The 17,863-nt window shown below is 37.9% G+C and overlaps 1 protein-coding gene across 6 annotated transcripts in view; it reads right to left on the bottom strand.

Annotated features, from left to right (window-relative positions):
- Positions 1-2,690: 2,690 nt before the first annotated feature.
- The window catches only part of LOC132387457 (1-phosphatidylinositol 4,5-bisphosphate phosphodiesterase beta-4-like), a 536,307-nt gene continuing 521,134 nt past the window's right edge, over positions 2,691-17,863 (bottom strand). For all 6 annotated transcript variants that reach the window (XM_059959817.1, XM_059959814.1, XM_059959818.1 and 3 more), the window contains one exon: positions 2,691-5,374. In XM_059959817.1, the coding sequence (XP_059815800.1) occupies positions 5,286-5,374 (89 nt within the window). In that variant the 3' untranslated portion in view covers positions 2,691-5,285. The remainder of the gene's footprint in view (positions 5,375-17,863) is intronic.

Below are 17,863 nucleotides of genomic sequence, written 5' to 3' on the forward strand. Positions count from 1 at the left end.
AGCAGAGGACCAACATACAAAGCGGTCATTGGCATCTAGTAGCTCTTTCTTTCAAATGCATCCTAATGCGTTTTCAAATAATGAGAACGTGAGTTGTGCAGGTAAAAATAATATTGAGAACATGACTTGAAAAGAATCCTTGAAAGTCGGTCTGGAGGTTGTAGACTTAGTTCAGAGTGGCAAATGACCTGTGAAACCTTTTGTGCTCCTGCCCAGTGCTAGTAGTGAGAAGAAGGCATAGCTTGGCTGGTGGGGATCTTTGATGATGGATGTTGCTTTCTTGTGCAATGCTCCATGTAAATGTACATAATGGTGGAAAGGTCTTTGCCTGTGATGCCTTCACTTTCTGTCCACTGGTGTTTCCATACCAGTCTGTGCATGTTCAACCAGCTAGGATAATTTCCACTGTGCATCTATAGAAGATTGGCAAAGCTTTTGCTGAGGTCAAATCTACACGAACTTCTAAGGAAGTAGAGGCACAGCAGTGCCTTCTTTATGACAAGAGTTATGTACTAGTCCTAGGACTGATTTCTGATTTGTTAACACCAAGTAATTTCAAGATGCTGACCTTCTTCACCTCAGTTTAATGAGGACTGGCTCATGGACATGTGGCATGGTAGTCAGCAGCAAGATGATTTCCAGTAGTTCTTGCTGACTGTTAAGTTACTCAGCTTCGTTCCCATATTTATTCTTCAAATGATTCATATCTATATTAACATCTAAGACATGTAATGTTAAAAAGACCATCAGTAAGAACTGACTAAGAACTAAGGTGAAGATTTACTGCAGAGATAGTAGTTGTCCCAAAAATTATACAAAAGGGTATTATGGTAAAATGAATTTCTGCCTTAACCGGAGCTGGAGACAATTCCTTCCATTTTGAATAAGTCTTCAATCTCAAATGATAAATAAGAATCCACTCTATTTTATTTAAATTTCTTCTTCTTAGTTACTCGGACAGAAACAGGATGTTATTACCCTTTACAAGATGAAATAAGGTAATCAGGATAAACTGTCAATCTGTATTATGAAGAAAATTCATGCAATCTAAAGATATTCTTATTTGGAAATGTGAGTGCCATGCTTTGCTTTGAGGTGTTGAAGGGCACAGCCTTCTCTGTGTACTGCATACACTTAACCCTGGAGGATGCTCTGGACCACTAAGATTAGACTAAGTAAGTGTCTTTATGAAGAAACAGGGCAACATTTCTGAGGGACTAGCTAGAAGGAGCAGAAATCAGGTCAGCATGTCTGTGTTATCACAATAAAGCAATTTACTTGAACATTTTCATATAAAAATATCTAAAATAGATCTGGGAAATTTCATCAGGGTTCTCTGTAGATACAAAGCCTTCCCAACTGTGGGATGATATTAGTTTGAGTACATTGCATAGCAATGCCACCTGCATAATTTTTAATTTTGTGCATATTGTTTAAGGACTATGCAGGGCTTAAGAACTGCAATAGCTCTTACCTGAAATTTTGATGCCTGCTCGAACGTTAAGAGGCCATTACCAGACAACAACGGAGTACAATGCAGCCATTATCCTTAAGGTAGGTTCCTGTTTTATATTTTCATTTGTTACTGACCCCTATATCACATGGTGAATATCCTCATTGACCCCTGTGGTCAACTCCCATGAAATTCAACTCATAATACCGTCTCACCAACTCCTGGCAATGGATATTTTCCTTGTCCCCTGCCTCCCGGGTTTTGATATTTAATCCTCTGGGTCTCCCTTCCTCTGCAGCTTGCCCAATGATCATCTCAGCAGTCACCCTAGCACTCCCCACAACAGTTTTCCCTTCTTGGCCAATGCTAATCTTCTCACTCTGTATTTGTCCCCAATTCCTTTCTCCCTTCTCTACTGGTTCCTTGGTTTGGACTCACTGTGATCCTTTATCCTCTAATATAAAATATGTGGGTGAGAATTTCAATAATCAATGAGTAAGAGAAGGAAATTCAGTTGACATTGTTGTTCAAGTGGAAGTAGATGGTATTTGTGAATGAAGGGACACAGAAGCAAAATACTCACCCGGGGTAACAAACCACTTGTTTCTGCATATGAAAATCACTGGGTTTGTTAGTAAAGATACATGGTCCACTTTTAACCTAGCAAAGAGTTAATGTATACAGTTTCATTCAAAGGGAATGTAATTTCTGATTTCAGTTCTGTATCATGGTAAAAGGTTTCAAAAAAGCTGATAGGTGAGATTTAAATTTGTAATTGTCAGTATGGAGTTTGGAAGGGAAGGCTAGAGATTTGGTAGAGAAAGGACCCTAGAATCATTTATTAAAATGACATAAAAGAGGATGTGTAATCTGCAATTTAATGGGGATGGGGTTAAGGCACAGGAACTGAGTTTGATTGGAAGATGAGCTCAGAGAGAATATGCACAATGTCAAGAACAGAATGATACTGGGGCAGGGCTAGAGTAGTGGGAGTCACAACTTTGCTTGTTGAACTATAGGTAGGGGTGGGATGATGCAGCACAGGGAACTGAATGCATGTTTCCTACTACTTTTTGACAATAAACTAAATATGGTTTGGGAAGTAAAGCTGACATATTATCCTTGCAGTGATTGAATTGTTCTAAAGTAAAACTTGTAATAAATAATTTCAAGTTTGTTCTTAATTGCATAAACTATCAGAGTGTTTACCTTTTCTAAAATAGTACTCCAGCCAATGTCACTTCTCAATTTTGTTGTTTAATTATAATGGGGTACAGAAACTATAAAATCGTATTAAAGAATCAAGAGAACATTAATTAAGGTTCATAATTCTCTACCTTATAATTTGACAGACAATATAAATATAAAGCACCTTCACCAAATTTCTTTTTCTATATAATATATATTATATATATTTAAACAAAACCAGTACATGGAAGTGATACTTGTAAAACAGCCTGCTTTTTCAGCAAACCTACTATAGCTAAGTATATAAGCAGTAGGACAGTTATCCAATATAAAACAGCCATTTAAAGACGGTATCTACCAGCAAATAAGATTTCGTTTTTAAATCTATATACCCGAGTTGCAAAATTTAGATAATTCCAATGTTTTCACATTGCACTTCATTTCTTTGTGAAAGCAGCAATTCTAGTACCAATCAGTTTTATCAGTGGTACATCAAAAGGACCGTTACAGTAGTATGCAATACGTTTCAGTGATACCTACATATACAATACCATAACTGATATGTTGTCAAAGCTATTTGTTTTAGAGGATAAAAATGGCTTTGCTGGAGAAGAATCCCTCAAAATGACTGATAACACAAATTTGCATTCCCAGAAACAAATATATTCTTAGCAAGTCTGCAAGTTTTACACAATCACACAGCCCTTAGAATAATCAATATGCCTTAAAACACATTTTGGTCTTAAATGATGGTATAATCTTAAATACATATTTACAAACAGTATTTCATCATATTTTCAACATTACTGTTTTGAGAGCAAGTTTGCCTTCTGTTGTGTAATGCTTTAGTCATTATTGGAAAAACAGAATTTAAGTCATTAAAGTATATTATCAAATAACACCAATTGGCAAGAATGTTTTAAATACTTTTTAGACACAGGTTTGACCCTCTCCTCAAGGCATTATATATTGAAGTACAATGGTGCCTGTAACTGACCCTCGTGCTTTGCTTTAAGCAGTATTATGAAAGATAGTCTTTTACACTGCAGTTAAAGATATATTGTTATAAATTATCTAGAATTACACTTTACTAGCCAAATGGGTGAAGTTTGATTTTAAAATTTTACTTCTGTATTACCTTTCATTTAAAAGGAATGTGATTCATTAACTCTCTGGTCTATAGTGATGTGTATTTTTATTTCATTCTCATGGACTGGAGTATACAAATCTTTGCTGCTCTAGTCCAAACCTCAGAAAATAATATTGAACACCTTATTGTTTATTACTTATTAGAAGTTAACATTATGCATTCCTGCACCTGTGTAATAATGTAGATTTTGTTTACATTATGTGCTTAGAATATTAAATAGCCTCCCTGATTCAATATTTCTGTAATTTTTTTTAATTTTGAAACAATTTATCAACTTCACTTTGAATCATTTTTCCCCTTATCCAATTGTTATTAGTTATTTTGAAGTGGAAAGCTTATGGACATGTACACATTATTTTTGGAAACTTGTATCTCTCAAAATTTTCAAAAGGATTTCCTTTACAAACAAACCCTTAATAAAGGCCTTTGATCATAGAGTAATGAATGCTGGAAATACGCAGATCATTTCAAATTCATTTACTAGTAACAATTTGGAAGATTTATATAAATGACAAGAACTTCATATTTTTATGACAAACTATTTTAGGCAATCTAATGTTAATGGGCAGTAACATTCCTAATTTAATATTAACATGCAAGTAATCCATTGCAAGCTACAAAATAGTTAATAATGCAGTACCATGCAATGAAAACTGTAAAAGGAACATTTACATTAGTATGACAATTTTTCTATTCTGGAATTATTTTGGTGTTAAACTGCTGCTTGGCAATGCTTTCGCTTACTGTCCTTCAGGTGGCAGTTGGCGTGCCACTTCCTTGAACTAAATTTCTTTTTTTCTTAACCAATTCTGATCAACGTTTTGCGCTTGAAGGGTCAAAATGTCTGGGTAAGATCTTTCTTGTGGAACAATAACTATTCCCTGGATGCTCCAAATTGTAAGCATTATTAAGATTTTAAATCTTATATCAGTAGTTGTAGATAGTACAGAGATGCACAGATTCAATGATCATCACTGTTTCAGTGTATATTCTAGACTGATAGAGTATATATACACAACGTTTGTTTTTCGGATGATGGTTACACAGGATAAACAGACTTCTTGGCAAATCAGAAGGTGGTTTATGTCCTAACTTGTACTCCAGTGCACATCATTCATAGAGCTTTGATCTATCCCTACCTCATCCCAGTCCCTGCTTTGCCCGAGTAGCCATTTACCATCTTACGGTGTTAGTTAAATGAAATCTTCACTGTCAGTATGGCTTTACTGACTACCTTTGCTAAAAGACCACAATTAAAATAAATTACTTGGAGACGTATTAAATAGAATTAACAATCTTTAAAGTGCTCATGACATTAAAGCCATACATATCAGTGTATGCAGATTTTTTGATACTGAAAATTGATGGCTGCAAAAGATCTGTGAGGTAAGAAAAGATAGCAAAATTGTGGCTAGAATTTGTAGTTTGGGCATCAGTATTCATTGTATACTTGTTACAGGCTACATTCATTGTATGCCTGACTGATGTATTGTCTCAGTCACTTTCTGGGGAATTCAGACCACTGTTGCTGGTCTGCGAGCCATCTCTGCCTCCAGCTTCACCATCTGCCGCATCTCTTTTGCCTGAGGATGAAAAGAAGATCATTCTATTTTACAATTTTAAAATGACAACCTAAGAGTTAAAGTAAATGCTTCTTTTGAAATCACCAAACATTTCAGGTTTTAGATATAGCAGTGCAATTATAACACTACAATATTTCTTCCTAGCCTAAGGAGTTCTTTACTTCTCAAGACTAGGGTTCATAATGTTATATACATTATCAGAAACTAAATTGGCAACAAAATAGGATTTAAGATTTATTTCACCCAAGTAATCACCATTAAACATAGGTATATAACCAACAATAATCACATATGATATTTATCATATCTTTGAATAGAGTATAGCTATTAAAAGTTCATTATATATTTTTTACAGAAAACTTCATTTGGAAATAACGTTAAAGGACACAACATCATGCGCTGAAGTGCCTGTATTGTGCTGTAATGAACTATGCTCCATGTTCCATGAAATGTTTATCATTCTGTGAAGCTGACAGTAAGTTTACAATTTTAACAGTGTAGATAAGCACAAGAATCATTAAGTTACTTATAGTGAGCCAACTGCACTGTACACAGGTGACACTGTGGATTTCCAATTAAATCAATTATTTACAAACAAGCTCCTCTTTAAAATACACAGAAAATCCTATTCTTTGTTGCACAAGGTTTGAATAGTTTTTTCTTACAGGCTACTCAGCCATAATTGAAACCTATATGGCTGTTACAAAGATATAGTTACATGCAAAGTCTTTGAAAAGTTAATTAGACATTGCTTCGGGGTTTAATAAACCATGAGAATTCTTGAAGGTGATGGGCTACCCAGTTAGTTTGATGATTCTAATAATACTGGGAAAGGTAGATTTCTTGAAGATATGGAAGTTTTCTTTCAAGTAACACCACTTATTATTGACCCTCCGCAATTACTGCAATTTTGGGCCACTGTTATAGACAGAATTGAAAGTCAGAAGTGGAGGACAGCTCCCCTCTAATAAAAGAAGATGAATACTTGCCCCATACTGAATATAGACATCATCATTACACATCAGCTGACTAAGGACAACATTAATAAACTGTTAAAATACTGTCCTTGATCCGCAGTAACACTGGGTTTCTATAAGTCATTTATTTGGGTCTGACTCATCACAAACATGGTTTTCATCAGGAACTGAAGTGCATAGGAGCCTTTGATGGTACTGACTAAACTGGATTGGATTATCACAGATTGATTACATTCTATTTCATTTGTGTTCTCATTCCCTGACTTGTCCTTTTTGAAAATTATTTGAGTATTCTATTGCCATTCTGCTGAAGAATTTGAATACAAGAACACTCAGAACTGACAGCAGCGATAACTTAAAATTACTTCACATTTACCTCAAATAAAACCCAGTAATCCTATTCCCTTCCTCCTATTTCACAGAACATAGACAGCACAGTACAGGCCTTTTGAACCATGTTGATGTGTCAACCTTTTAACCTACACTAAGATCAATCTAACCCTTCCCTCCGAATGAGCCTCCATTTTCTGTCATCTATGTGCCAATCTAAGAGTTTCTTACATGTCTGTAATGTACCTGCCTCTACCAGCACCCCTGGTAGGGTGTTCCATGTACTCATCACTCTCTCTGTGGGGAGAAAAACTTACCTCTACCATTCCCCCCAGAGTTCCCCTAATTACCTTAAATTTATGCCCCCCCCCCAGTATTTAGCCACTTCCAGGAAAAAGTCTCTTGTCGATCCACTCCATCTGTGCCTCTTATTGTCTTGTGCATCAAGTCGCCTCTCATGCTCCTTCACTTCAAAAAGTCCTAGCTCACTTAACTTATCCTCATAAGATATGCTCTCTAATCCAGATGTTCCAATGTGAATAACTTCACACTTTTTCAGGTTAAGTATCATCTGCCACTTTTCAGCCCAGCTCTGCATCATATCAATGTCCGCTGTAAACTTTGACAACCTTCTACACTATGCACAACTCCACCAAAAAACCTTCATATATCATCTGTAAACCTACTAAGCCATCCTTCCACTTACTCATCCAAGCTGATTATAAAAATCACAAACAGTAGTGATCCTAGAACCGATTCTGCAGAACTCAATGGCCAATGACCTCCAGGGAGAACACGGTCTATCTACAACCCACCTGCTGCCTTCTGTGGGCAAGTCACTTTTAAATCCACACAGCCACGTTTAGCTGACTTTCCCATGCCTCCTGCCTTTCTGAATGTGCCTATCATGAGGAACCTTATCAAATGCTTTAATAAAATCTATATATACTATGTGCTTTGTCACATCCTCAAAGAATTAAATTAGGCTTGTGAGTATGACCTCACAGAGCCGTGCTGACTATCCCCAATCAGACTAAACTTCTTCAAATGCTCATAAATCCTGTCTCTAAGAATCTTCTCCCATAATTTGCTCACCACTGAAGTAAGCCACACTGGTCTATGATTCTCAGAGTTAACCTCACTCCCTTTCTTGAACAAAGGAATAATATTTGCCACCTTCCAATCATCTGATACTACTCCTATTGCCAGTGAGGACAGAATGATTACGTGCAGCAATCTCTTCCCTTGCTTCCTATAATAAACTCACCTATCTTTTGTCCAGTCCTGACGACTTATCTATCCTAACATTTTGCAAAAGTTCTAGCGCATCCTCTTTTTTTAACATTGACATGTTCCAGCATATCAGTCTGTTTTATGCTGTTCTCGCAAACATCAAGGTCCCTCTTACTGGTGAATATTGAAGCAAAGTATTCATTAAGGACCTTCACTACTTTCTCCCCCTCCTTGTATATGTTTCCTCTTCCATTCCTGATTGGTCTTACCATCAATCTAGTCCTCCTCCTGTTCTTCACGTATGTGTAAAATTTCTTAATCCTACTTGCCAAGGCCTTCTCATGCTTTCCTTCCAGCACTCCTAAGTCATTCTTCAGCTCCTTCCTGGCTACCTTGTAACTCTCTAGAGCCCCACCTGAACTTTGCTTCCTGAACCTTCGGTAAGCTTCTTTCTTTCTGTGACTAGATATCCTACATCTCTTCTGCAGGCATTGGATAGGGTCCAGAGGAGGTTCAGGAGAATGATCATAGGAATGAAAGGGTTAACATATGAAGAGAATTTGATGACATGCGTTCGAGTTTAGAAAAATGGGGGTGAGGGGGATTCTCATTGAAACCTCCTGAATATTGAAAGACCTAGATAGAGTGGATGTTTCCTATAGTGGGGGAGTCTGAGCACAGCCTCAGAATTAAGGGATATCCATTTAGAACAGAGATGAGTAAAAATATCTTTAGCCACAGGGTGGTGAATCTGTGGAATTCATTGGCACAGACAGCTGTTCAGGGCAGTTCACTGCGTATATTTAAGGTGGAGGTTGATTGGTTTTTAATTAATCGGGGTGTTGAAGGTTATAGGTGGAAGGATGGGGCCGAGAGGGATATTAAATCAGCCATGATGGAATGGCAAAGAATTGATGGGCCAAATGGCCTAATTCTTCTCCTAGATCTTATGGTCTCTTGTCAACCATTGTTTCCTTCCTCAATGGGCAAACCTATCTACAACCCCATGTAACCACTCCCTTAAAAATGTCTACTTTTCCATTGTCCATTATCCCGAGTATATCCATTCCCAAGTTATGCGCCCAATTTCCTGCCTAAAAGCAGAATAACTCCCCCTCTGCCAAATCAACACTGTCTGCTCCTATTCCTGTCCTAAGCTATGGTAAAGGTCGTGGTGTTGTGGTCACTGTCTTCAAAATGCTCACTCTTTCCTTCTACACCTGCAATTTTTTTCCTCTTTCACATATGCCAATTAAACTCTGTTTTGGTTCTTTTTTCTATGAACATACACTACAGGTAATTTACAGAATCTACATGGAAAGAAAATGCAGCAACTAGAGGAAATACAAGTGGTCAAAGGAAGAAGTTGAAAATTCCTCCCAGTCACCACCTGTTGTCAGGATCAGCAACAGGGGGCCTTGGATTCTGAGACAGAAGCATCAACTGTTGCACCACCAGGCCTGATAGTGAATAAAAATAAAATCTAAGTTGCAATGGGTGTACCCTTATAAAGACAGGTTTGGACGCTTACACAATAACTCAGAACTAATTTGGAAGTTATCTGTCTGAGTAACTTTAATTTATAGGAAGTTTGAGATTAGCCACATAAAATTCCCGAGAATATATGGGACAAAAACAGGAAAATTAGCTTTGTGGCAACCATTACTCTCTGTGAAGCATTGCATTTAGGGACTTGGATTAAGCAGTTGCTGACAAACAAACCTGCTCCACAAGTATAATCAATACCATAGATGGAATGTAGTAAAAGATCTGAGAGATAATCGCCAATCCGTTTGTTGATGAGATGCTATGATCAGCTAGGAAACTGAGATAAAAGCAAAAAATGCACCAGAATAGATGAAAGGTTATCAACTTAAAATGTGAACTGTTTATCCCTCCATGGCTATTACTTGACCTACTGAGTGTTTCAAGCATTTTCTGTTTTAATTTCAGGCTTCAAGCAATGAACTGACAATTGATGCCAGAACTTTTCTCAGTCTATTTTAAAGAATTCTGTTGGACAATTCCACAACCTGTGACTTGTCCTAATGCACAAGTCATGGGGAACTGTATCAACTACTTGTGCAGTTAGTATGAATCATGAGGTTGTCTGTAGCCTAAAATTCACTTATTTTGCTGCAAGTCAAGTCAGTACTCACTTCCCAGAAGCAATTGTAATGGCCACATCAACCTTTCATACACAACAATAAGGCTTACAATATACTGCAATCAGTACTACCCTTTGAAGCCATGGATACTCAGATCAAGGTAATGTACTCTAAACCCTGCAGTTTAACATTGTGACCACTCTCCATTAAAATGGACTTTATGTTCTTTCTTGTAAAAATTGTGTAATGTATGTTTTTCTTCTGAATGTGGCTTATCTGAATCTATGTACCTACCTGTAGTGATGCTCCTGCAAGTAGGCTTTTCATTGCACCTGTGCATATGGTAATAGACGTGACCTTCTATTATTGTACATTAAACACAGGCACAATGAAATGCAAACATTTAGACAAGCAGCAAATTTTGAGGATCTGAATTGGGCCAGGACCATTTGGAATGCGGGCTGCTTACGGTTTCAAACACTGTGATAGTGCATTAACTATTTCCTGTACACTAAAGAATGCGTGGTCAAGTTCTGCTGTAACTCCATCTGCAAGTTTGAAGATGATACTTCCATAGTGGGCCATACCTCAAATAACAATGAGTCAGAGTACAGGAAGCAGACAGAGGGCTTAGTAACACCAACCTTTCCCTCAATGTCAGCAAAACAAAGGACCTGGTCAGTGACTTCAGGAAGTGGGTTGGTACACATGCTCCTATCTGCTTTAATGGTGTTGAGGCTGACAGTGTTGAAAGCTCTAAGTTCCTAGAAGTGAACATCACCAATAGCCTTCCCTTGTCCAACCACATAGATATCACGGCCAAGGAAGGTCACCAACACCTCTAGTGTAAGACAGCATGACAAGGCACTTCAGTACCTCTACTTCCTTACAAGTTTTCATAGATTTGACACACCACCAAAAACCTTGACAAATTTCTATATACACACTGCAAAGTATCCTAACTGATTACATCATGGCCTGGTATGGAAACACCAATGCCCAGCTATGGAAAAGCAGTGGATACAGTAGTCCATCACAGGCAAAACACTTCCCACTACTTATTGAGTACCGCATGAAAGCAGCATCCAGGTCATGCCCTTTTCTCAACTACTATCATCAGGCAGGTGCCTTAGGTCCCACAACAGCCAGTTCAGGAACAGTTATTACCTCACAAAATCTGGCTCCTGAACTGGCATCGATACCTTCATTCACCACTACTCTAAGCTGATTCCATGGCCCACAGACTCATTTCTAAGCATTCTTTACAACTCATGTTCTTAGTATTATTATTTGCAGTTTGTCTTTTTTGCCTCAGTTGTTAGTCAGTCTTCATCTGCTTGTGTATAATTTTTCATAAAATTCTATTGTATTTCTTTTTTTCTTCTAAATGACTGCAAGAAAATGAATTTCCAAGTAGTATATGGTTACATATACATACTTCGATAATAAATCTTCTCAGGAGGCTGAAGAAGTTTGGCATGACCTTGTCAACACTCATCCGTTTTAAATGATGCACTGTATAAAGCAGCCAATTTGGATGCTCAGCGGCTCAGCCTGGCAACTGCTCCACATGTGATCGCAAGAAATCGCAGAGTTTAGACACAGCTCAGCACATCACAGAAACCAGCTTTCCCTCAATGGACTCTGTCCATACTTCCTACTGCCTCAGTAAAGCAGCCAGCATAATAAAAAAAAACCCTAGCCACCCCGAACATTGTATCATCTTCCGCCATCCATTGTACAGAAGAAACAAAAGCCTGAATGCATGTGCTACCAGGCTCAAGGACAGCTTCTATGCTGCTGTTTGAATGGCTACCTAATACGATAAGGTGGACTTATGGCTTCACAGACCATAAAATATAGGTGCAGAATTAGGCCCATCAAGTCTTTCATCACGGAGGATCCAATTTTCTTCTCAGCCCTAATCTCCAACCTTTTCCCTGTATCACTTCATGCCCTGATTATCAACCTCGCCCTAAATATATATAATGGCTTGGCTTCCACATCTACCAGTGGCAAAGAATTCCACAAATTCACCATTCTCTGGCTAAAGAAATCCCTCCTCATCTGTTCCTCTATTCTGAGACTGAGTTCTCTGTCTTAAGACTCTCCCACAACAGAAAACATCCTCTCCACATCTACTCTATCAAGGCCTTTCATCACTCGAAAAGTTTCAGTAAGGTCACCCTTTATTCTTCTGAATTCTAATGAATACAGAATATGATCTACCTTGTTATAAGCTTGCACCCATTGTTCACTGTACATACGACAATAATGTATCAATTCAAATTACTATTTTTAATTTCTGTTTTAAGACCCTTAAGTTCAATCATGGACTAAAAGATGCAATTCATATGAAAAAGAAACTTTCTTACAGTTCCCATAACAAAGAAAATAACTTGCACTGATGGTTGTAACTTGTGTCAATGTTCTTGCAGGTATTATGAACTTTATTACTTCTACTCTCCTTTTGCTCTTAAGATCCCCCCTACAATATTGTACGACTTTAAATGATTTTATCTGGGACAGATTTTAGCATAAAGTTCATCATCTGTTCATCTAAGTACCAATAATTACAGCCATTTCCATCACATAACTAAATATGTATCTAGGTCAGAAAAAAATTAAAAAAGGGAAATGACAAGCTGGACTAATGTTCAAGTAAATTACATAATAAGGCATTTGAACAAATTACATAAAAGATAATGATGCAGGTTTGATCTATTGGGTACTCAAACTATTACTATTTCCATGATGCTATGATTCATTTTACCCATTTTATTTCCTGAGAATCATTTGAAAATATTCCTGTTACCATGGCATAGTTGAATTATTCTGACATCGAGCAATCAGACAACAGCGACTATATTTCAGGTATGTCTGAAAACAATCTAATAGTACAAATTGTACAAATTGTGCAAATACTGTTAGCATGTAAACATTTTGATTTATGCAACTCAAGTTCTTATGAGGCTTATAATTCAAAGCAGCTTGTTTTACATTTTAGAAATTCCATCAGATCATGCAATGTCTCCTCTCTATTAGATGTAGGCTGTAAACTGAAGCATGGGGAACTATTCTGTGCTGCTAAGTTAAGATACGCAGGCTAAATCCTTTGTGCTGTTAAATTTTATAGTGTGTTCTGGACTCCGAGAATGCAATGCATATTAGACAAGTCTCTGCAAAGAATGGGAAAACAATCAAATGAAATGGTCTTTAGGTATAATATGACCAGGGAAGTGGATTTCAAATGCATTTGTCCATTTCAAAGAGAGCATTCTTACTTGGAATGGAAGTGTTTGAACTAACTACCTATGTTATCACTGTCAAGATGCTCATTGTTCTTCCTTAATTGTTCAATGTTCGTGTTAATGAACTTCAGTATGAAAAGGTTTGTATTGTTTATGTGCATGCCAGAATTAAACTGATTAGTGAAAATATTTCTGCATTCATGATTACAACAATTTTAGTATGCTTTGGACAACGACCAGAATTATGGAGGCAATGTGATAAGAGAACTTCTACAGGTGGAACTCCAGATGCTTATCCATCTACTCCCCACACTATAATGGGAGATTGGAAGAAATGTTACTTTTCTTACACACAATCCTGTGCTCTTGAGTACAGTTTTTATTATTGGTTTCTTTGTCATGCAAAACTAATGGTTCCTTAATTCAGACGTGTTTGTTGTGAAGAAGGAATTGATTTTTCACTTTGTTGATAAACTTAACAGTCTGCACTGGCAAACAAACTTAGAGGGTAATATTTAAAAATAACTATTACCTGTATGCCAAATTTTAATCAATGCTAATCTGCTTATACAATGATATTATTAATGCTACTTTAAATATATTTTATATGGACATTAAATAAATGCTATTAGCAGCTTTTCCAAAGCTAGCATATTTTTCCTACATTGTTTAAATGACACTTTTTTTTCCTTGCAAATTTGGTGTTGGGCTGAACATTCTGCGTGAATAAGATGAAATGTGCCTTAGTGCCTGAGATGAATGTATAAAATGGCATATGATTGATTGTTTGTGACTTCAGATAATATGTGGGTGAATAATACTGGGTGATTTAATGTGCAGATGACTGTGCAGAAGAGATGGTGGGTGGATGCATCCAAACATACTAATTTTAAGCTCTGTAATGAAAAGCAACTGCCATAAACTGTCCCCTTTCTAGCCCACCCTCCCCTACCTCTGGAAAGCTGAACAAAGACCCTGGCTTTCTTCCTCACTATGTAAAACAACAGAGCATTTTTAAGTAATCAAGCCTGGTGGTATATTTTTATGAAATGTGATAAAGGGAACCTGTAGAAACAAGTATGTTTAGCAGTGCTGCAAAAATGAATTATTCTCCTGCCACTGAAGTGAAAAAGGGGTGGTAAATTTCTAATGACACATTTATCTCCAACTTCACTCAGAACAATATAAGTGGCAGAAGGACAGAAGGACAACAATGAGTTATGCTCGGGCAAATAAGGCTGTGTTCTGTGCAATATTAACCTTTACCCAAAAGACCAAGAAAAACTTGTTCATCTACCTTGAGGCCTCCGGTGATCAAGGGTTGACCGTGAATGTTGCATCCTGGCTGATACACAAACCAGGACAGTATGGAATAGATGCAGACTACTGCCCGTTCAGCAGGCTCCCCCTCTCCACACAGCTGATGAATCCAAAGACCGATACAGTTCATCCACCTTACTATGATTTATCACTCAGTCTATTTGTAGTAACTATCTAATGTGCACAAGCTATTGATCTATTTCTGCTATGTAGTAACAATATTTAACAATAGGTGGCAAAATTGGTGTCCCTAGAGACTGACTTACAGACACACAGCACAGAAATTGGCCCTAAAGCCAGTTGGTGCATGTAGACCAAAAATCCCATCTCACCTTGTTCTATTTCCTTGCATCTGGCCCATATACCTCCACCTTTCCAATTCACGTACCTGTCCAAATACCTTTTAATTCCCTCAACCACCTCCTCTGGCAGTTTATTGCACATACTGATCAATTTCTGGGTGAAAAAATTGCCTCTCAGTTTCCAATTAAATCTCTCCCCTCTCATCTTAAACCTTTGTCCACTAGCTTGTGATTCCCCAAGCACAGGAAAAAGTCTTTGCACATTCATTCTATCTTCCCTTATAATAAGACCTTAAGATATAGGAGCAGAAACAGCCCATTCGGCCCATTGAGTCTGCTCCGCCATTCAATCATGGGCTGATCCAATTCTTCCAGTCATCCCTACTCCCCTGCGTTCACCCCATACCCTTTGATGCCCTGGCTAATCAAGAACCTATCTATCTCTGCCTTAAATGCACCCAATGACGGCCTCCACAGCTGCTCGTGGCAACAAATTCCACAAATTTACCACCCTCTGACTACAGTAATTTCTCTGCACCTCTGTTCTAAATGGACATCCTTCAATACTGAAGTCATGCTCTCTTGTACTAGACTCCCCTACCATGGGAAATAACTTTGCCATATGTTACACACTCCCGGAAGATCACCCATCATTCACATATAATCCGATTGTCCTCAACTGCTCTGCCTCTCTCCATAACTCAGCCCTCAAGTCTCTACATCTTTGTAAATCTCCTCTGCACTCTTTCCTGCTTAATGGCATTGTTCCTATAGCAGACTGACAAAAACTTAACACAATATTCCAAACGTGGCCTCACCAATATCTTGTATAACTGCAACATTACAACACAATTTAAAAAATCAGTGCCTCAACTAATGAAGGCCAATGTGCCAAAACTCTTCTTTGCCACCCTGTCTTATCTGTGACGCCACTTTAAAGGAATTATGTTCTTGTACTCCCAGGTCCCTCTGTTCGACAGACATTCTTCAGGGCCCTACCTTTCTCTGTGAAAGTCTGACCAAAATGCAACAGCTGCACTTATCCAGATTAAACTCCATTTGCTATTGCTCAGCCCACTTACCCAGTTGATCATGATCCCTCTGTAAGTCTTGATAGACATCTTCTGCCAGAAATGACACTGCCTCTGTTAAGTGTTATCTGCAAACTTACTTTACCATACCTTGTACATGACATCAAAATCATCGTTGGAGATGAAAATAGCAATGGGCTTTGCACTGAGCCCAGAGGAACACCACTATTAGTAAGCCTCCAATACAAAAAGCAACTTTCCACCATCACCCTCTGTTTTCTACCATCGATTCAAATCTGTATCCAATTAGCTAACTCTCTCTGAGTCCCGTGTGATCTGACTTTCCATAGCAGGCAACCATGTGGAAACTCATCAAAGGTATTACCCAAATCCATATAGACCACATCTACTACACTGCCCTAACTGACCTCCTTGGTTAATTCTTCCAACAACTAAATTAAATTAATGAGACATGATCTCCCTCGCACAAAGCAAAGCTTGACTATCCCCTTGACATTGAAAGAAATCAAGCACAGACATCTGCTACTCATTAGAATTGGAGTAGAAATCATACTGGACTCAAAGAGGCATCCTAACAAAAAAAAGAGGTAAAATTCAGGTTGATTCAAAAAGCATCTATTGAAAGGTGAGAGTCACCAATTCTAAAACCAATATCCTTACAAGACAAATTTTGCTGTCCAAGAAGTTTCCATTTTTACAATAATCTTACCATAACCCATTTAATTCTTCTCAAATTCCCATAATCTACAGCTCACCTACATACCAGGGGTAATTTACAATGGCTATATAATGTACTAGCCTGCATGTTTTTTGAGAAGAAGCAGTAAATCACAGCACCTAGAGGAAACAGTCACAAGAAGACCCTACAAACTCTGAATAAGCAGTACCAGAGGTCAAGAGTCACTGGGGCTCCAAGGCATTAGGGTTTGCAATACAGATGGTTTTCCAGGAACACAACCCATCCACAAGATGGGGATATACTTAGTTCAATAAAATGAGAAACGATTTATAGACAAGCAAGCTGAAGCATTCAAAAGTGCTCACGGAATTTAGAAAAAATAAAATCCACAAAAAATACAAGAACACATTAGTCGTTCATATGACCGTAAGACATGGGAGCCATTTCAGCATGGCTGATCCATTTTCCCCCTCCGTACCATTCTTCTGTCTTTTCCCCATAACTTTTCATGCACGGACTAATCAAAAACCTATCAACCTCTGCCTTAAATACACTGGCCACCTGAGGCAACCAATTCCACAGATTCACCACACTCTGCCCAAAGAAATATCCCTCCATCTCTGTTCTACATGGACATCCCTCAATTCTAAGGCTGTGTCCACTGGTCTTAAACTCACCCATGAAAGGAAACATCCCCTCCAAATCCACTTTATCTAGGCCTTTCACTAGGTTTCAAGGAGATTCCACTCCCCACCCCCATTCTTTTAAATTCCAGTGAGTACAGGTCCAGAGCCCTCAAATGCTCTTCATACTCGTTCAACCCTGGAATCATTCTCATGAACCTCCTCTGGATGCTCTCTAATATCAGCACATCCTTTCTTAGATAAGAGGCTTAAAACTGCTCACAAGATTGCAAGTGACGCATCACCAGTGCTTTATAAAGTCTACATCTTCACATCTATATTCCATTCCTCTCAAAATGAATGCTAACATTGCATTTGTCTTCCACAAATCCAACTCAACGTGCAAGTTAACATTTAGGGAATTCTGTACAAGAACTCCCAAGTCCCTTTGCATCTTATATTTTTGAATTTTCTCCTCATTTAGAAAATAGTTTACAGTTATTAGCTTTTATTCCTTTTACCAAACTGCATGATCATACACTTCTCAGCACTGTGTTCTACTTGCCAATTACCTGCCCAATCTCCTAATCAAAGTCTTTCTGCAGCCTCCCAGC

This window comes from Hypanus sabinus, unplaced genomic scaffold (genome assembly GCF_030144855.1).
Source record: "Hypanus sabinus isolate sHypSab1 unplaced genomic scaffold, sHypSab1.hap1 scaffold_188, whole genome shotgun sequence".
Lineage (NCBI taxonomy): Eukaryota > Metazoa > Chordata > Chondrichthyes > Myliobatiformes > Dasyatidae > Hypanus > Hypanus sabinus.